The following is a 19,934-nucleotide window of genomic DNA, read 5'->3' on the forward strand; positions in this document are numbered from 1 at the left end:
ACGTCGGGCTCTGTGGTGACAGCTCAGAGACTGGAACCTGCTTCAGACTCTGTGTCTCTCTCTCTCTCTCTGCCCCTCCCCTGTTTGCATTCTTTCTCTCTCTCTCTCTCTCTCTCTCTCTCTCTCTCTTTTCTCTCTCACTCAAAAATAAATTCAAATAAGTAAACATTAAAAAATTATAAACATTAAAAAAAACAGTGGAAGAGTTGAAAGATAACACTGAGGCAATCTGGAAAGTGGAGCAAAAAAGACAAATCAATAAAAGGGGTAAGAAAGAATAAGAAAATAAGAGAATGAGTCTAGAGAAGCAGATATTCACATAACAAGAGTTCCAGAAAGAAAGAACAGAGAAAACAGGAGGAAGAAACCAACATCACAGTAATCTCAAATTTCCCAGAACTAGAGGCCATTGGTTACCAGATTGAAAGTGTCCAAGCACGCTCCAGGATGAAAAGACACCCATATCAAGATACATCATTATGAAATACCAGAACATTCTTACAAGCCTCCAGAGAGGAAAAATAAGTTTCCTGCAAAGAGTGAGGAGTAAGAACCGTCTTCCTGCTCTGAATGCTAACACTGGGAGCAAGAAGGCAATGCAGCAATGTCTTCAAAATTCTGAAGGACAATTATTTTCAACTTAGAATCTAGACCCAGCCTGTTAAGTTTCTCAGGACCCACGATGGGGGGTGGGAGGGAAGGGAGGGTGGGTGATGGGCATTGAGGAGGGCACCTGTTGGGATGAGCACTGGGTGTTGTATGGAAACCAATTTGACAATAAATTTCATATATTAAAAAATAATAATAATAAAAATAAATTGAGAGTTTAGACCATAAAAAAAAAAAAAAGAATCTAGACCCAGCCAAACTCCCCATCAAAAATAAAATAAAAGAGGGGCGCCAGGGTGGCTCAGTCAGCTAAGCGTCCGACTTTAGCTCAGGTCATGATCTCATAGTCTGTGAGTTCCAGCCCCACATCAGGCTCTGTGCTGATGGCTCAGAGCCTGGAGCCTGCTTCCGATTCTGTGTCTCCCCCTCTCTCTGCCCCTCCCCCACTCACATTCTGTCTCTCTCTGCCTCTCAAAAAACAAATGCTGAAAAAAATTTTATTTAAAAAGAGTAAAATATAAAGAGGGGAAAAAAAAAACATCCTCAGACAGAAGTTGTCTAACATTTACTTCCCACATACTCTGCCTAGGAAGCTACCAAAACAAGAATGCAAGTCAAGAAAAAGAAAAACATGGAATATAGAAAACGGGAAACCCATCACAGGAGAGAGGTAAAGGGAATGTGTAGGATGATGGTAAAGGGAGATCCCAGGATGCCAACTGCGTCAGACGCCCGGAACAACGGTATCACCCTGGAGCAGAATGGCTCAAACGAGAGGCAGGTGGAGGGCTCGCCATCACCATGCCTCCTGCTGTCGTGCCACCTGGGGTAGAATGGCTTTTTCACCTGATGAATCTACTGGAGGATGTAGGTCAGTAAAGCCGGAGAGTAAACCCAGAAAAAAGGACGGCATGGGATCCAGGAACCTGACTCAAACCCAGGAGAAAGGCCAAGGGAAACCCCGGGATAACAGCTGGGTATGGGACCTAAAAGGCCGCCAGTTCAGACAGAAGAACGGTGATCTCCAAAAGGGGTGTCCCCAAGGAAAGCAGCTAACAAGAGTACCGACGGCACTGACCTTGCAGAAAAGTGGTGTTTTTTTTTTGTTTTTTTTTTTTTTGGCAGAAAAGTGTTTTAAGAGGCTATCGGATGGGATAAGAAAAAGCAGCAATACACAGCAAAAAACCAATTCGGTGAAAAATTAAAGAAAGTACTAACTTGAATAAAGACAAAAGAAAGTAACATAGTATACTACAAAGTTGGTATGAATAATATCTCATAGAAACAAGATAAACAGTAAATATTCACTCAAACAAAAATCATGATACAACCATATTGAGAAGGTAAGTGAAGAGAAACAGAAGAAATGAAGATAGAGAGAGCCAACTCGCTATCTACCATAACAGGAAGACCAGACAGCAGGAAACTCCGAAGTCCCCAAAGTAAGCCGTGGTCACATACTATTCAGCATCATGGAAATGCAGACACCAGAAGAAACAGCTGAAAGGTGAAAATGGTTGCTTCTGGGAAGACAAGTTGGGGCGGGGGGGGGGGGGATCTTCTGTATTTTGATACGTGCCTTTTAGTATAACGCGAACACTTAAACTATGTGCTTGTATTAATTTGATCAGATAAAAATTCATTTCTTTTGAAAGGAAGGATTAAGGACTTTCTGGAGGGGGAAAACAGCACATGTAAAAGCACAGATCTGTGAAAGAGTCGGGTTTTTCAGAACACCGTCAGGATCACGGTCACGTAGCAGGCATCAGTCAGATGCCTTAGAGAGCAGTAGTTACCTCCTCCTCGCACGTCACCTAACCTACTTTGGCTTCCTTCTCCGTAAAACTTGACTAATAATAGCACTTACTTCACCAGGTTTTGTCAGAATCCAATGACAATGGAAACAGATGAATGTTGCAAAATGTGTTACGCTGTACAAAGGTAAGGAATAGATGCACACCTCTGTGTCCCCTGGAACAGACAGTGTTCTCAGCCTGGCGCTCGGAGGGTTCTGGGTAAGGGTGGGAACTGCCCAGGAGAAGCCGATCCCAGAGAAGCTGTTTAGCTGCTGGCTGGGCCAGACAGGTGCCCCGGAATCAGGGCACGTCACAGTTGGAAACCACCAATGCCCTTGATTTACTGGGAAAAAAAAAAATGGGCTCTCGGAGGGAACCTTGACCTGGGCCCGTTGGCAGACGGCTGCACAGCTGGGAGGGGTAGTCCTGCAGGCCCGCCAGCAGGTCAAGGTGGTGCAACAGGAGACCCTGCTGGGAGGTCTGGAGGAGAGGCACTCTTCAGAGCCGGCTTTCCAGTACTATCACTCCACCAACCTCCTCTTCCAAGGAGTATCACTCTACTCCCTGTTCTGCCAAGTCCCACCATGGAGCTCAGAGAAACGCAAATAATAATAGGCTTAATTTCCAACACTTGTATGGTACTAACTGTAGCCAGGCGCCATTCCAAAGATCTCGCAGGTCTTGACGCATTCAGTCCCACAATAACCCTAGGAGGTTCACGCTGTGGTCATCCCTGCCTCACAGATGAGGCGCTGAGAGGTCACGCAAGGTTAGGCAACCTCTTCAGTATCACATAACTGGAAAGGGGATGAGCCAGCATCCCAGCCAGCCGGGCCCTCTCCAGGGTCTGCAGTCAGAATCGTGATACATCGCCGTCTCTCAGGCTTGAGATTCACAAGCCTCAGACCACTCAGCTTAAAATGGGGATCTTTGGGAAGATGGCCTCCAAAACCTCTTTCGGGGCATCTGGGTGGCTCAGTCGGTTGAGCGTCCCTCTCTTGATTTTGGCTCAGGTCATGATCTCACAGTTTGTGGGGTCGAGCCTCACATTGGGCTCTGTGTTGCCAGCGTGGAGCCTGCTTGGGATTCTCTTTCTCTCTCTCTCTCTCTCTCTCTCTCTCTCTCTGCCCTCCCCTTCTCTCACTCTCTAAATAAATAAATAAATAAATAAATAAATAAATAAATAAATAAATAAATAACCTCAGGGCACCCTGGTGGCTCAGTTGGTTAAGCATCTGAGTTCGGCTCAGGTCATGATCTTGCAGTTCTTGAGTTTGAGCCCCACATCAGGCTCCCTCACTCACACACTCACTCACTCTCTCTTTCTCTTAAAAATAAACATTTTTGGGGGTGCCTGGGTGGTTCAGTCGGTTAAGCGACCGACTTCGGTCGAGATCAGGTCATGATCTCATGGTCTGTGAGTTCAAGCCCCGCGTCGGGCTCTGTGCGGACAGCTCAGAGCCTGGATCCTGTTTTGGATTCTGTGTCTCCCTCTCTCTGACCCTCCCCCGTTCATGCTCTGTCTCTCTCTGTCTCAAAAATAAATAAATGTTAAAAAAAAATTTTTTTTAAAAACGAAAAAATAAACATTTTTTAAACATTAAAAAAAAACCACTTTCAATTGGACAGCTTCTTTCCTTGGAGCTAAGATTCATTAACCGTATGTCTAAGGGTATCGAACTACACTGAAGGTAGGCTTTTGAAGAGAAGCAGGCTGTAGATGTGGCTCCAGAATGGGAGGAAAAAGGGACCCCAGCCCACGCAGGGAGACTAAGCTGGAGAGAAAGCTAAGAAACAAATGTCAACTTGCACAGTTTTGTGCACACAGCCAACCCCCTCCCTGCCCTTCCCCACAGCCCCTTTGGACCCTCCTGTGTGCTGTGACCCTGGTGTGGCTCATACGGATGGCCTCATTACCTGTGACGATGCAGGTGAACCTGACGTCGCTGTCCTCGGACACAGCCCGGGACTTGAGCGTGGTCTCGAACAGCGGCTGGGTCTCCTCTGTTAGCTGCGCGATGATGGAGCAGAAGGTGCTCCTACGAAAGGCAAAGAACGATTCAGAGCGGCTCTCCCCCCGCCAGCATCTCCGCTGGTGTCCGATCTGGACCGGTGTTGTCCAAAGCAGCTTAAATCTTACCACGTCCGTCCACCATCCTGTGGCCACGGCCCCAGTACCTGAGCAAGTCTTTCTTCAAGGGAGCCAGATCTCTTGGCCACACTGGGGGCAGGGGTGGTACCAAGGGGCTGAACAGAATCCCGATACAGACCCATTCCAATAGGCAGGCTTCTGACCATGGGCCAGGATCCTAAGCATGCCAAACCACCAGCCCTGCCATCCCCTTCCCATCCTTATCGGAAGGCCTTGCTTCACCCTAGACCATCTATCTCCAGGAAAGCTCGCACACGGGGGAGGCACACATATAGATAGATCCGGCCTCAGAGACGGGGACCCCAGCACAGCAGAGCTTCCATTCATGCTAAAGAGGGAAAAGCCAGTCAACTCTCAAGGACACACAGCTCAGGGGCCTCCCCTAAAGGTTGCGCTCAGAAGAAAAGGCCCTGAATTTATGAGCAAAGACCGGAGTAGAGGAAGAAGAAGCCAGCCAATTCCAGGGGTCTAGACCCAAAGGTAGACTCTAATTCACAGGGGTGTCAGGAAAGAGAGTCTGCTCTTGGGGTCCATCCCCGGACACCACGTGCTCAGGTGAATACATGGCGGCCAGCTCCAAGACCGACCAGCACGACCGCCAAACCATCAACAGATCCGTTCCTGCAAAAGCCAGGACTTGCAGTTCCATAGGGACAATCTGCCTCCCAAAATTCAAGGGCATTTGCGGGCTCGCTGAGTCCAGCACAGACTCACCGACGCTGCTCAGCATGTACAGTCCTCTCCTTCCTGGGCACGGGAAGCAAACCACCATGCCAAACCCTTTCACAGGCCAGCAGAGACACAACGCGTCCCGAGGTGTGAAGCGTAACCACATGGCCGGGTTGTGTGGTGCACAAGCCGTGCCCAGCCCCCCTCCCCTCCCCACTCACACACCCCGTGGTGAGCAGCAGTGAGGACCAGGAGGGGAGAAGTGAAGAGAAGCAGGGGGAACTGGAGACAGACAGACAAAACATTCAAAGCTGCCGTTCTCTGTGCCTCGGAGGAGGGGCGGCCACCTGGGCAATGCGTCTGCCCGCGACCTCTCCGCCAGGGGCAGGAGAGTGTCCGTGGGAACACGGCAAAGAGGACTTTTGCGGGGAGGGCGTCCACATTCAACTCATCATTTCTGTGGGTGGCATTCTGGTCTAGAGTTTGAGGAGAAAGGTGATATCCCAGGAAGAGCGTCCGGGATCAGGTAAGATTCTGGATCAACAGGGGTCCAGCCGTGGTGTCTCCAGGGGAATGCAGACACCTGGGCCTCCGGGGAACTGACGGGAGCCCTCGCCCACAAAGACTGCCCAGAAAGGGGACCCTAAGCTCTCACGCACCTGAACGCTTGAACTGGGCGTGCGGTCAGGGTTCCATAACACCCGCTGTGATACTCTCATCTGGACCTCCTCTATCGTGCTCTGCCTTTGCCTTTACCCCACTCAGATACAGAGGGCCCTTCAACTCCCTGACACTCAGGAGACACAACATCTGAACACGTTTCTTGCTGTTCTCATACCGACCGCATATTTCTGGCTGGGGAATACCAAATCGCAACCAACCGTTTCCAGAGGAAAGTGCCGTGCCAAAAGGCATCGGGCTTCCAGGCTTCTGCAGCTAATTCAGAACATCCCTGATTACGTCCTCCCTGCAAAACCAGAATCCTATCTTACTCAGAAGCATGAGCCTGGATCTAATACTCAGCTTAGGCTCTTAAGGATGAAGCTACTTGGGCAAGTCTAAGGAAAGAAGCTACTGGAAAGAGAAAAGGAGGAAATTATGCTTCAAGGAAATTTTCTTCGGGTGTTCATGCTAGATATTCAGTAGCAGGTAGTTATTTGATTTCATTACTTCTCTTGAATGGGAAAGTACACTCATCTTCCCAAAGCCACTAGGTTCTAAGTTACATTATAGAAAATGCTTGCATTGGAAACTCATGCATAACTGCCAAAAGGCATGACTAGATGGACACCCTCTGCGGGGTGGGGCTGGGGTGCGTTAGGGCAGGGAGAGTCACTGCATATGCGGTCAAGGTCCACCCGCTTTCTGTCCCCATCCTCCAGACCACTTGGATAGACTCTGAGCAGGGCTGCTTCCAGTCTCCTGGAAAGCCAGAAGTCCACACATCTGGAAACAGTCTGGCCCCACCCTGACACCTCCAAGTCCTTCCAACTCCGTGACTTCATAAGGATAGCACAGCCTAACTAATCGTGTGTTTCTAAAGAACACCAGAACCGTGGGCTTATCACAATGCGCAAAGGACCCTAACTGTGCCCTTAGACCTTGCTTTAAAGAAACTTCCAAGATCCTTTCTCTGTTAGCACTCACCGCTCCCCTCTGAGTTGGCTGTGATCCCCTCCCCTCCACCCCCTCCAGATCATCAACCAACCCAGAACAAAGCCTCTTTGATGTTCTCCTATATCAAAGGAAACGTACAGGGTAGGCGCTAATCATGTCGGTAGACATGATTAGCTACTCAGAGACCAGTTGCCTTCTCAGAAACCTTTCTCTGTGTAAAGAAACCGTAGGCGACTCTCCCCAGACCTACCAGAGTCTGGGATGGAGCCCAAGGGGTGGGAGATATCCAGGAAATGTTCCGACTTTTAGGATAGAAGTCAGTTCAGCCCGCGGGAGAAAGCTGTCCCCAGCTCGGGAGGCAAGAGAACAGGCATTCGATGGGCGAACCCCGACTATGAGCCTGATGCTCAAGTCCTGCCTGGCTCTGGAGCAGATTCCGAGACCATGCGAAGGCAGGCATACGCTAACGTGGTACTCCCGGACCTCAAAGAGTTCATAGTCTCGCAGGGATGGAGAGAGCCCAAAGGGAGGGAAATTGGAGAACTGAGGTGGTAGAAAGAGAAGAGACTGAGAGAGAAACGCTGAAGTCATTAGCCTTGCGTCAGAAGATAGACAATGAGGTGTCAAATCTAGACAGGGGATCACAAACACCGCAGACACCTAGGATGGGTCAGTGGGTCACATGGCTGGTGGCTCTCTGTCCTGGCCCCATGGTGCCTCTCCCGGGGGCACAGACATACAGTAACAGGCATCTGGAGAAGCCTTGCCTATTTCTGGGTCCCAGGAAGCCTTTCAGCGGTCCATGCAGGCGTCAACCCTGGCCCCTGTGAGACCCACGCTCACGTGAGTGCCCTCTCACACCTCCCCCCCTTCCCGCCCTCCGGCCCTCCCCTCACCCCATGCAGCCCCATTAGTGCACAAGCAGTCACCCGGAGGCCCTTCAGTGCCCAGACCCGAGAGAAAAAGGCAGTCAGAGAAATGTAATGCAATGTGCGTTTACCTTCCAGAGCTGGGGTGAGACAACCGGTTGCTTGATAAGCTAAGCGAAAACAGCAAATGGAATCATTAGGCCAGAAGAGCAAGGAGAGGAGGCAAAACCAACAACAGTTTGCAGGGTATTAATTGGCCACCATCTGGGGCCCGGAGGCCTTTCTATTAAAAGGGACCAGCTGTCTTAGTTGGCCTGCTCCAGTTAGCAAGTGGCCTCACCACCAGGCACACCGGTGTATCTGAAACGGAGAGCTCGTTAAATGCGGCAGAGTCCAGGGGAATGGTTAGGCAGGAAGGAAGGCCCCGTGGGGCTGCGCTTGGAGAACAATGTGTCCCAGGCCACTTGGGTCACTGCCCCCAAGAGAGGGGCTCACGGCTGCCTGGCGCGTGTCCCCACCCCACGGCACACCAGCCTGGGGGCAGCTCCCACTTTGGCTTTTGGGGGGAGCAGAGCCCCCATTCCTAGAAATCCCCTAACGGGCTAGGAAGGAGACAGGTGGCTTGGAGGACGCCCATTAATAGGTTAAAGTACAGTTAAAGGGGCCACACAAGGCAAACCAGCTGGAAGAGAGAAGAGGAGAAAAACAAAGCGGTTAATTCAGCAGGAGCCAGGAGGCACCCAGCTCGGTCAGACCAGCACAAGGGCCCATTATGTCTAGGGGCCCTGATCACCCCTCCTGCCCTGGGTGGCTGAAAGGGGACACTAGCTGGGGGCTGCGGATCCACCCAGGGAGACCACCCCACCCGCCCCTCCCTCCACCTTTCTTCACACAGACACCTCCAGGCGAGGCCACCCCCTCCACTCTTACTCCCTTCAGCTGCCCCTATGAGGACAGGGATGGTCTGTCCCTTTATAACCCAAAACCCAACCTCAACCTCTACCCCAAAACACGGCTTCCTCTCAGGGGTTCCTGGGTGTGTGGCCACCTCCAGCATCCTCCCAAACTCCAAACCGTAAATGTGCCACTTTGGACCCCTCCCTCTCCTCCAGGTCCCAAATCCAGCCGGTCAACAATTCTCGGCCCTGCTTTCTTCCTTTCGCTCTACCCCTGCTGTCGTGTTCTGATGGAGACCCCCACGGCTCCAAATCCGATGACCACCTCAGCCCCCTTTCCCTTCGCCCCGCATATCACACCACTTCCCTGAAAAAAAATGTGACAGTCCCCGCCCCCCCCCCCCATTGTACATTACACTGAGTCTCAACTCCTTAACTGGGCGTGCAAGGCCCTCCCTGATCTGCTCACACACTCCCTATGACTATCGTTCTCTCCTTCCCAATACCATGTTCCACTGGAACCAGACCTGTCCCTAACTGCCATGGACATGTCCACGCCCGGCCTCTGAGCCCATCCTTCTGGCCTCCTTGCTTGGAAAGCCCTCCCTCCTTCCTGCTGCCCACCCAGCCTTCAGACCTAGCTCTTTTTGTAGCTTCCATGCTCCTAGCACAGTGCTCAGCTGACCGCGGCCATTCAACAGCTGTTTTGTGGAAGGGAGAGAGAGGGAAAGAAGGTAGAGAGAGGGAAGGCAAACGCATCTCTCAAAAAGGAAGGGTGCCGCCCCCCAGAGGGAGCTGCTGCTCCAGAAAAGATGGAAAGAGCGAGAACGCAGCTGCCTCTGCTCAGAGCTTTAAAAATCCTCTGGAGGCCGCGTGGGCAGACCCTCTCATGGTTCCCAGACACTGGCCAAGTCCATCCTTTCCTGACCATGAACTTCCTTTGCCTTTCACCTCGTAATTGAGAGATTTGTCCTCTGGTGGGTCTGGATTTCTTCCCTGGGAAGGAGAGGGAGAGAATGAGCTCTCTAATTCTAAGAGGAGAATGACAGGTGCCACCTGCAAGGAGATAAGGGACTGAGCTGCGATGGTGACCCCCTCCCTGGCTCTCTCTAGGGCTGCTCTGTTCCCTGTCCTGCGCTCTCCGGGCTTCACCCCTACGCTGTCAGCCAGATCCGGCAGGAGGAATCCTCTGCCACGGAGGCAGCTTATCTTCAGAAAGTGGGAGCGCTGCCCGTGCCCTGCCAACTGGGCCAAAGCTAGGCTTAGGGCCCCATCCAGGCAGGAAACTCTCCCTTTACCACCTGTGAGGAGGTCAGAATCAGGGGCACCAAACGCTGGTGCAGAAAGCCCTGGAACAGTTCTTAGTGCCACCTTCACTTTACAGGATGGGAATTCAGGGCCCAAGAAGGAAAGGCCTCATGGTAAAGAAGGAAAAGTGAGCCTGGAGGGAGCCAGGACTGGCTGTGGAACCCGGGGCCTCCCATTCTTCTTGGCTTTCACATATTCTGGGATGTAAAAGGCCCTTGGAAAGTCCTAGCCTGATGCCTCAGTTTCCCTGAAAGTCTGAGACAACCTGCCTGACCTAAGCGGGACAGAAGAGGTGTTCCAAAGCTGTCTGTAGCAAACACCATAGCTTCTGCTGTTCCTCTGAGCCCCCTTGGGCCAGGGTCTCCAAGAAATGGGGGAACAGAGACTCCTAAAGCTTCCGAGTGTCCCTCGGAAGGTAGTTAGTCATAACTAGACCCACCCGACTATACCTCCTTACCCTGCTCCAGCCTACCCCAGCCCCGTCTTCTACAGGGGTGAGGCCCTAGGGGCTGGACGCCCTAGGAGGCTGGGCCTATAGTTTGCTGGGACCGTCCACATGCTGGAACTCTGCCCCCAGCGGGCGTTACAAATATCCTTGAGCTGACTACTGACTGGAAACCACTTCAGGGCTGTGGATTCAGGGGAGGGGAGGTATGCGCAGGGATCCAGGCTCTAGACCTGGGCCAAAGCTTCCCGTGGCCCAGGCCCCAGCCCAGCTGTCCATCGGTCCCCAAGGGGCAGCCCGTCCTCACAAGGGCCCGTGAGAACAACGCCTCGTGAGCTCCATGCATAGAGGGAGACCCAGAAAATGGTGGAGCCAAGAGTGAGTGGAACAGAACTTGCCTCTCAGTCAGGACTCTGGGATAGTCAGGGTTCATCTGGGCTGGAGCCAAGGACAGCTGGCAAAGTCCTCAAGGGACCCTCTTTCTCCTTCATGTCTTGGGCCCTCTTCCCATCCCCACAGGCAGTCAGGCTGTTCTGAGGGACAGAAGACTGCATGGCTGCCTGCTCTAACGCAAGAGTCAGGCCTCGCTAGAGAAGTGGGAACCGCCTCCCCTCCTCTCCCCAACACAGCCCCATTCACATCCACACTCTCCCCTCTTTGGCCAGAGGCTTTTCCGGAGGTGAGATCAGTCTGGCCCTCCTTGTCCCTCAGGACCTGTCGGGGTCTGTAGCCAGCTGGCAGGGGCAAAACCGGGTCCACAGGCCCGGACTAGAAAACCCTCTCTCACACCGCCCCAGCCCTGCCTCCTCCAAATGCTTGATGCAAAGAGTATCCTTTTAAGAGCATTCTCATTTAGGTTCAGGGGGCTTGAACCAGTCACTCCCTGATCCCACCTGCAGTTCTCAGGCCGGCCCACTGCTTTGTGCTCATGGGTTAGGCAATTAAAATGTATCTACCATCAAGGTAGGTGTCCACTCTCCGGCTTTTTCTCCAACAGTCCAGATCCACTGTCTTCCCCATTCTGCCTGGTTTTCAAGCCGCCCCTGCTTCCCTCCCTCCATCACTGCCTCTCTTCTATTTGTTCTGCCGTATTGACAAAGGCCAGATGCAGGAGGCAAAGCCCAGGCAAGTCACTGTGACAAGTGGGAGACAAGAGTGACGCTCCTACAAGCAAGTCAGCTTCCCCCCACAGGCTGGAGTAAATGTCCCAGGTTCATTCCAGCTTTTCGGTAGAGTCAATGGTTAGGAGGAAGGGGCATTCTTTCCTGGCAGCCAGGGGCCTTGTCCAGTCTGACTCAGTCACCGATGCCAGCCCTCAGCCCTGCCCCAGACATGTGACACCATTTGACGAGTTTTATGCAGAAACCGGTTCCGGTTACATTTGAACTTTTCCAACTCCAAGGTCAACAGAACTCAGCCAATTCACGAGGAAGTGCCTGGGACTTTTCCTGAACGTCCTTGATGCCTGTTTTGGTGCTGTTTTAGGAACGGAGGACAAGAGGTCCCCAGACAGCTTCTCAGAGGAGTGGCTGTTTTCTGCATAACCCACAACAAGCCAAGTTCTGGGGCTGTGACACAGCCACTGTCCCAACAGCTAACCATCACGGTTCCCTTTGGAAAACAGGCTCCAGAGTTGGAGGGAAACTGACCTGCCCAGAGGGGGCAGGAAATGTCCGTCTCCATGGCAGTACATGTGTCCCTGGGTGTCCACCTGCCATGTGGTGCTCGTATGCCTCTCTACTGACCGACCGTGTGTCTTTGTCTGTGGGTAGTCTAGCTCCTAAAACAAAGACAGCAGCCACACCTCTCACTCTTGACAGAGGAGCCAAGGGCTCATGGCCGGACCCCTCCCTTGGCATCCCGCTCCCCCAACCTGGGCAGGGCAAATGGCTCCCCTCGGAACCCCAAGCTCTGACTCTTCAGACAGGGCCAACCTCACCCCACCTCATCCCCCCGCCCCCCTTCACCTCACCAGCCCCACAGAGATCCTGGGGAAGACCACAGCCCCGGGCCCAGAGGAAGAACCCATCTGCCCAAAAAGAAGAACCTTAATTTTTTCCTGGTGAACACCACCCCCAACACCACCACCCCCGAGCTAAGTATCCCCCACTGCGGGGGTCCCCCTAGCGCCCCCCTCCCATCTCTCCGGTCCCCCCACCCCCTGAATACTCTCCCCTCCCTTCTAGCCAGGGAGGAATTTCAGCCACTCCGGTCCCTTATCCCCTTATCGCTCACTGTGGAATCCGAGGCCAGGGAGGAGCCGCTGCCGGGTGAGGGTGCGGGTGGGACCGTGGGCCCCGAGGGAGGAAGAGAGGGGACAGAAGGGAGGCCTTCGTGGCCCCCCGAGACCTCCCCCTGAGTGGGGCCCTGCTCCTCTCTCTGCCCGAGGCCCGTGGGCCCTGAGGGGTCAGGACAAGAGGAGCCGCGAGGGGCCTCAGGGCCACTGCGCCTGGACCCGAGAGGCGGGCGCCCGGGTGCCATCGAGGGTCCCGCCGCCGGCCCCCCACCAACCACCCCACCCCCACCCCCGGCGCGCCGCTCACCTGGTCTCGGGCCTCACGCTGAGCAGGTAGCTGCGGCTGGCCGGGCTGGGGATCCACACTGGCCCGTCGTCCTCGCCGTCGCCGCCCGCCCCGGAGCGCCAGCCCGCGCCCCAGCCGTGGCCAGGGTCCCTGCGCGACCCCATCCCGCCGCCGGCCCCTGCCGCGCCCCGCTCGCCAGGCCCCTGCCCCGCCGGCCGCCGCTCCCGCCCGCGGCTGACGCGCGCCCCTATTTATAGCCCCGCGGCCCGGCCGTCGTCACCTGCTGCTGTCCCTCCCCCGGCCCCGGGCCGGCGAGCACGGCCTCCGAGGCGCAGGGGGGCGCCGGGCCTCGCCCGAGGGCCCGACGCCTCCCCGTCCGTCCGCTCCCCGGGCCCCGGCCCCGCGCGAGCCCCCGAGCCGCCCCGGCGTCGTCGGGGCCCGGCCCCGGGAGGCCTCCCGCTGTGTCCCCGCTCCCACGCCCCGGGACCCCGGCTTCCCGCCAACCCTCCTTCCCCCGCCCCACCCCCGCCCCTTCGCAACCCTGCAAGCGCGGGCTCTGCCGAAGGTGCGGACGCCCCCGGGGAGCTGCGGGCCGGGCAAGTGGCGTGGGCGCCCAGGGGGTCCGGGACCGGCCCCCTTCTCCTTGCTGACAGCCCGGCTGCCCCTCGCCTCGGGGACTGCAGTCCCCCCACCTTAGGCAGACCCACCTGTCTCCGTCGAGTGACCCCGGGAGGTCAGAGCTCCCCTGGGTGCGTCTTGTGTTCCCGTCCATTATCCAGCATGGACGAAGGGCTCAAAACCCACTGGCAGAATAATTGCAGCTCCTTCTCCACCCAGCCTCGGTTTCCCAGCACCCGTGGGGGGGGGGGGGGAATGGCTGCGTCCTGACGCCCAGAACACAATTCAACCCGGCGGCGATTCCCAGAGCAAGGTTGTAAGCACTGCCTAAATCTGGTTCTAAATGTTGGCAGTGACCAACATTTATCCATCCTTCTTTCTCCTTTTTCCATGAAAGCACTTTATGGGGTAAGTGCCTGGAGCTGGATGGCTACGGTCATTAGGAACTTAGAGCAAAGGAGGGGGGCACCTGGGTGGCTCATTCTGTCAAGCGCCAGGCTTCTGCTCAGGTCATGACCTGACGGTTCACACTTCAGCTCAGGTCATGACCTGACGGTTCACACTTCAGCTCAGGTCATGACCTGACGGTTCACACTTCAGCTCAGGTCATGACCTGACGGTTCACACTTCAGCTCAGGTCATGACCTGACGGTTCACACTTCAGCTCAGGTCATGACCTGACGGTTCACACTTCAGCTCAGGTCATGACCTGACGGTTCACACTTCAGCTCAGGTCATGACCTGACGGTTCACACTTCAGCTCAGGTCACGACCTCACGGCTCATGAGTTCGAGCCCCATGTAGGGCTCTGTGCTGATAGCTCAGAGCCTGGAGCCTGCTTTGATTTCTGTGTCTCCCTCTCTCTCTCTCCCCCTCCCCTCCCCCAGTTGTGCGCGCTCTCGCTCTCTCTCTCTCTCTCTCAAAAATAAACACTTAAAAAATTAAAATAAATTTTAAAAAGAAGTTTGGAACAAAGGAGTACAACCCCTCTGTCCTAGAAGCTGCATCCATGTACCTTCCCAGTCCTTTTGGAAATGGCCCTTCCCCCACTCTCACTGTGTGATTCCGAGGTGAACCCATCCCTGGCCTCAATCGGCTGTCTCAAGCCACCCTATTCATGGTACCTATCTCCCTGACCACAAAGGGAAGCATCACACCCAAGCCAAGCCAAGCCAATCAGAGTTCTTCACGAAAATGTTTTTAACTGGAATTGGGAGAGAAAAGCAGTCTCTCTGTGCTGGAAAGCTGGGAGCTGGGAGGTCTCTGACAGAGAGAAGCAAAGCAAAGGGCTCAGAGTCCTGGCGACTTCCAGGTACATTGTGTTCCTGAGATCCGGCTTTGTCTCTGACCTTCTTGTGGGTTGGCATTTCAAACATTTCACGGAATCGGGGTACCCAGAGAGTTCTTCCTTTGCTCACGCCCCTTCAAATGAGGCTTCTGTTGGTGGAATGTGAGTCCTGACCAATACTAAGGCAGTTTCTCCTCGTGAGCCCAAACCCATCTCCCAGCCACATGTCCCCATTTATCCTTGTTGTTGGCTCTCTCTGCAGGTGCACATATCAGAATCTCTTCAGGCAGCTACGGGACGCTCCTTCGAGTCTTTGGAAGCTTGCTGGAAGTTTTGGGTCATTTGTTTAAGCTGTGTGAACACCCATGGATCAGGCTAGGGCAGTGTGATGCAGGCAGAAGCCACAGGATCCGTGATTCCAGGAACCTTTTGTCAAATAGGAAAGACTGGCATATGAACAAAACGCGGTGAAGGTGAAATGCACAATTATAAAACTAGGTAGAGGGGGAGCATAAAAATATAGAGCAAAGAATGGGCTGCCAGGGGTTTTGGTTGGGACAGTTTACGAGGCAGTAAGCTTGAGGATTTTGAAAACTGCATCGGTACTCACCAAGTCGACTGGGGGACGGGAAAAGGATAGACAGACTAGTCCAGATGGAGGGACTAGTGTGGACAAAGATAGGGAGGTGCACAATAACCCGGTGGGCATGTTGCTCAAGTGTAAAGGAGATGGGGGAAATGGACAATTAGGCAGGGCTAGTTCCAGAAGGTTTCATCTGGTACACTGAGGAACCTAGACTTCCCTTCGAGCCCATCTCTCACAGGACCACGGATGTGGTCCCACTAGTCACCCTAGTGGCCCTCCAATTTATCAATTTCCTTTTGAAGATGTGACCCACACAGAGGTCACCCCATAGCAGCCTAGAATTGAATTAGCACCTCTCTGGGTGTGTGCCCCACGCCCTAGCAACGGCTTTGCCGCAGCCAAATGATTTCATTGATCCTGAGCCCGTGCATGTTCAGCGTGAACCACCGCTCACCTAAGTCCTTCCCACTCCTGCTTGTAAAGTCTTTTTTACCCTAAGGGCAAACTTGTACCTTTTTCCAGTTAAAGCTCACCTTCTTATTCTTAATCTCGCACTCCCTCTCCTCCTTGTCTGAACCGTTTCGGGTTCTGTTCCTGCCATCTGGTGTCCTTCCAGCTTCTTGTGGCTGTCTGCCAATTTAATAAGCAAGACTTTCATGAGGATGGGGGCAGAGCCGAGGAAGGGGCGCTGAGACACCCAGGGATGGAGAGGTCAGAAAGGCACAATCTCTTTCCTCTCTAAGCTTACAGTCTAGCCGGAGAGAGAAAGGGCACATCGAGCGGTGTCAACCAAGTCCGAGGCTGGGAGTCCAGCCTCTCTCTAGCCGGGAGGCTGGAGACTCAGGTTCTAATTCTCCTCTTCCGCTGAGTGTGACCTTGGGCAATGGCTCCCCATCCCTGAGTGTGAGCTTTCCCCTTTGGAAAGAGGAGTGAGGCGTTCCCTTTATGATCCTGGAGGTCGTAGGTGTTCATTCAGCAAGTGTTTGCTAAGTACATGCTGACTCCTGCACTCCAGGCATCGTGCCAGGCGCTGAGGGTACAGGGATGAATGTTCTAGTCTGGACCCTGGAGAACCTCTCCAGCGGAAGAAAGATAGAACCTCTGATAGAAGTTTGCACGTGGTGCTGAAAGAGCACAGAGAAGCTCATGCCGTGGTTTTGCATTTGGAAATAACTGTCATCCAAGGTTTGCTATTGGATGCGCCCTGATGAAGTGTTGCAGGAATCTGTTAGTGGTGCCAGGATCCTCTCACCCGGTTGTTTTGAACTTCCCGGGGCCCTAGAGTAACCGGGTGCTTGCAGTAGGAAAATCTTGGGCTACTGCTTTTTTTGTTTGTGTTTTTAAAGGTTTTGTTTGTTTGTTTGTTTGTTTTTCATTTTGAGAAACAGAGAATGCAAGTGGGGAAGAGGCAGAGAGAGAGGGAGAGAGAATCCCGAGCAAGCTCCACAGTGACAGCGCAGAGCCCGATGCGGGGCTTGATCTCACAAACCACGAGATCATAACCTGAGCCAAAGTCGAGAGTCGGGTGCTTGACCGACTGAGCCACCCAGGCGCCCCTTGGGCTACTGATGATTAACGTATTTAGCTCAGCAATGACGGGGGAAGTTGTTCCCTGTCCAAGAATGGCAGGGTCTCCCAGGACCCTCTGACCCAATTACATTAGCCCCTCTCATCGAGGCGTAGAAGAGTTTGAACACACCTTTTGTTCCGACTTAGTTCCACTTCTTCCCCTTCTTACTCAGCTCTCTTTCTTCCAACACTGACAAAAGTCAGAGAGAACAATCCACTCTCCTTTGAAGCACTGGCCAAAAGCACACATCACCCAACATTTATTAGCTATCAGGACACCATTCCACACTCCTCACCATCTTCCCCCCTGAACTTACTGAGCTCGGGCCACCGCACGTTGAGCGTCACTGTGTACCAGGCTCCGGTCCCCTGCCATCATCCCTGCCTTTCTAATAACTCATCCAACACACTGGCAGCAGGTCCGCCTAGCTCATCCCCTCAGAGACCTTCACCCTCACTTCCTGTAGCAACCCAATCAAATGCCATCCCTTGAACCCAGTCAGAGGAATTTCTCCAGCTCTAAAATGCCATTTTGTTATCATCTTTCCACCTACGAAGCCTGCCCTCTGCCTTAGGGCGACTCCAGACTCCCAGCCCCCCCGACTTCTCCACTCATGAGTTTCTTCTTGGCTTCTTTATCCTCCTCACCCCATCCCCGTCGACACACAGGCATAGCGTGGGGTAGACAATAACTTCAACTACAACTACACTCTCCTCAGGGATCCCCTTTCCCTTGCCCCTTGACCTTCTACTCACTCTCCCTTGCTGGTTCCTAACCTGGGATCTGGCCGCGGCTTCTTGCTCCCAGTCTGGCCAAACTTTCTGGTGTCCAACCTGAGTCTGATCTCAGGCAACTTGGCAATCCCTTCCCAACTCCCCAAGCTGACCTTCTCCTTTCCCTACGGCCACGGTTCCAAACAAGCTCCAACCTCCCCATCCCCCTCCTCGCTTGCAATGGTCAGCAGGGAAAAGTGGGAGCATCGGACAAGAACTTCAGCTTTGAAGGAGGACAGGCTATCTCCATCATCTCTGAGTCACACTAACCTCTGCTTCAAAACGTCTCTTATGCTTTCCAGGGCTCTCGAACTTCTGCTCCGTCAGCTCTCCCTGCCCTCCCCCTGACCGGCCTCCTTCCTCACCACCCACGAGGGCGACAAAATGCTTGCTTTTCCTGGACATGTTCACCCCAACTCTCCCTTCCCTCCCTGCCTCCGCATCTCAAAAGAGCTCGAAGGAAATCAGGCGCATCATGAAGCAGTAATGAGTTGCCCGAATTGGGTTACAGAGTGCAAGCTCTGGCCTTCTGGAGCGGACACAGACCAACGGCCGGAGCCAGGCCCGCCCGGCAAGAGCGACCAGATGCCAGTCCCTGAGTGCGACAGTGGTGCTCCTGGGGGTCAGAGCCGGCTCCCTGGCCTAGAGCAGGGACACGTCTGAGTGGCAGAACATGTGGCCCCAGCCATGTGGAGGGGAGGAAACGAGGGAGTGGGGGCAGGGGCTGGGGCGGGGATTACCCAGAGTCGGCAGGAAGGGGACCGGGTCATCCTGTAGTAACCCCTCCACCTCTCACTGGGAATAAATACGCTACTTCTCAGGCAGCCCGTTTTGTTTTCAAGAGGATTTTCCTTTTATCGAGTCTAATTCTGTTCTGCCCTCTGAGGCCACACAGAGGAAGTGTGACTGGTCACAGAACACTTCTTTTCTTGACGAGATTTCGAGTTCCTTCAATAGCTCCTTGAATGAGATGGCACCGAGGGCCCTACACCAGACTGGGTGCTCCACGCTGCGAACACGTCCGCTTTGCCAGTGTCCACCTTAAGCTACTGTGCCGTTAACCTTACGCCGCACACGTGAGCTCTTCCGGGCTCCGTACCACCATCACCAATGTCATTCCGCTCAAGAGACTGTCAAGATCTTATTTTGCTGTATGGACTCAGGCTGAAGTAGCCTTTTCCACAAGCCATGGCACAGGGATTGAGTTCAGAGGTCAGTGAGACCTTCCTTATGAAGCCACGTCAGCTTCCACGCCGTGCTTCCGAGCCCCCCAGGCCTGTGGCCCCTCTTCAGGGCAAGTCATTAATAGCACGGTAAGTTAATCGAACACACGTCCACCCCTCCAGTTTCTTCTTTCTGTTTTTCCTTCCTTTGATTCCATTCATTTTAAAGGTCTTAGCCCTGAGCTCAACAAAGCCCTGGGTTGTGGCTGGTCCTGCCCTCCCATGAGGCCCTATCGCTGAAGCTGTCCTTCCGGCAAGCCAATCTGCAGTGCTCTGGATGGCTTGTCTGGCCTTCCCCCAAGGGCCCTCAGAGCTCCCATCTCAGGCAGCTGAGCCCCTGACCCTGGAGGGTGGAGATCCTGGGCCCTCCCTTCCTGGGTGAGCTGGCCACCCTGGCTGGCACTCCAGGGACTGGAGAAGTGGCCACATCTGCGCTGGAGTAAGTGGACACCAATTAGAGGATTCCTGGCTACAAGAAGCCACTCCTGATTCTGGTTTGATTGGGAGGGGAATTTGGGACCTGGGTAGAGCTGCCCCAGCCGGGTGCCCTCCCCAATGCACCTACTCTCATTCCACAGGAGCCCTGTCCAGAATAAGGCAATCACGAGATGAGAGGGTGACTCTGTCGTCAGGGGGCAGGTCACTCAGGCCCAGGACACAAACGCCGCACCCTCAGAGAGACCAGGAGAGCCACCACGTCCCCCCACCCCCCACCTCTAGCCCAGGCCTGTCCTGGTCTTCTTACAGCAGGAGCAGGTAGGTCCTTCTCCTTCAAGTCTTTCTCTAAGGAACCTCGTGTGTCTCAGCCAGCCCTCCATTCCACAGCAGCCACATCTCACCGTCCATTCACAACTCTCAGCAACAGCAGCCGCCAGGACCCCTCACCCACGGGACACCACCGATCATTTTTAAGATCATTTTCCAGCTTGCTGGCACCCACCATGTTTGCCTGTAATGGACCACTCCTAGTGTGTGAGCCCGTCACCACCACCA

General features: G+C 54.0%; 2 protein-coding genes across 4 annotated transcripts in view; both read right to left on the bottom strand.

Annotated features, from left to right (window-relative positions):
• Positions 1–13,114, bottom strand: part of ALPK3 (alpha kinase 3) — a 56,040-nt gene extending 42,926 nt beyond the window's left edge. Inside the window, exons 1-3 of one of the 3 annotated variants that reach the window (XM_045058750.1) lie at positions 12,905–13,114; positions 7,844–7,882; positions 4,323–4,444 (exon numbers count right to left, since the gene is read on the bottom strand). In XM_045058750.1, coding sequence (XP_044914685.1) covers positions 4,323–4,444; positions 7,844–7,882; positions 12,905–13,047 — 304 coding nt within the window. In that variant the 5' untranslated portion in view covers positions 13,048–13,114. Of the gene's footprint in view, positions 1–4,322; positions 4,445–7,843; positions 7,883–12,010; positions 12,292–12,904 lie in introns of those variants that run through there. The other 2 variants (XM_045058752.1, XM_045058751.1) reach the window with 2 other exon arrangements.
• Positions 13,115–14,683: 1,569 nt separating this feature from the next.
• Positions 14,684–19,934, bottom strand: part of ZNF592 (zinc finger protein 592) — a 59,551-nt gene continuing 54,300 nt past the window's right edge. Inside the window, exons 11-12 of the mRNA XM_011282770.3 lie at positions 15,909–16,005; positions 14,684–15,215 (exon numbers count right to left, since the gene is read on the bottom strand). Coding sequence (XP_011281072.2) covers positions 15,919–16,005 — 87 coding nt within the window. The 3' untranslated portion in view covers positions 14,684–15,215; positions 15,909–15,918. The remainder of the gene's footprint in view (positions 15,216–15,908; positions 16,006–19,934) is intronic.

The sequence above is a fragment of the Felis catus genome, chromosome B3, assembly GCF_018350175.1.
Source record: "Felis catus isolate Fca126 chromosome B3, F.catus_Fca126_mat1.0, whole genome shotgun sequence".
NCBI lineage: Eukaryota > Metazoa > Chordata > Mammalia > Carnivora > Felidae > Felis > Felis catus.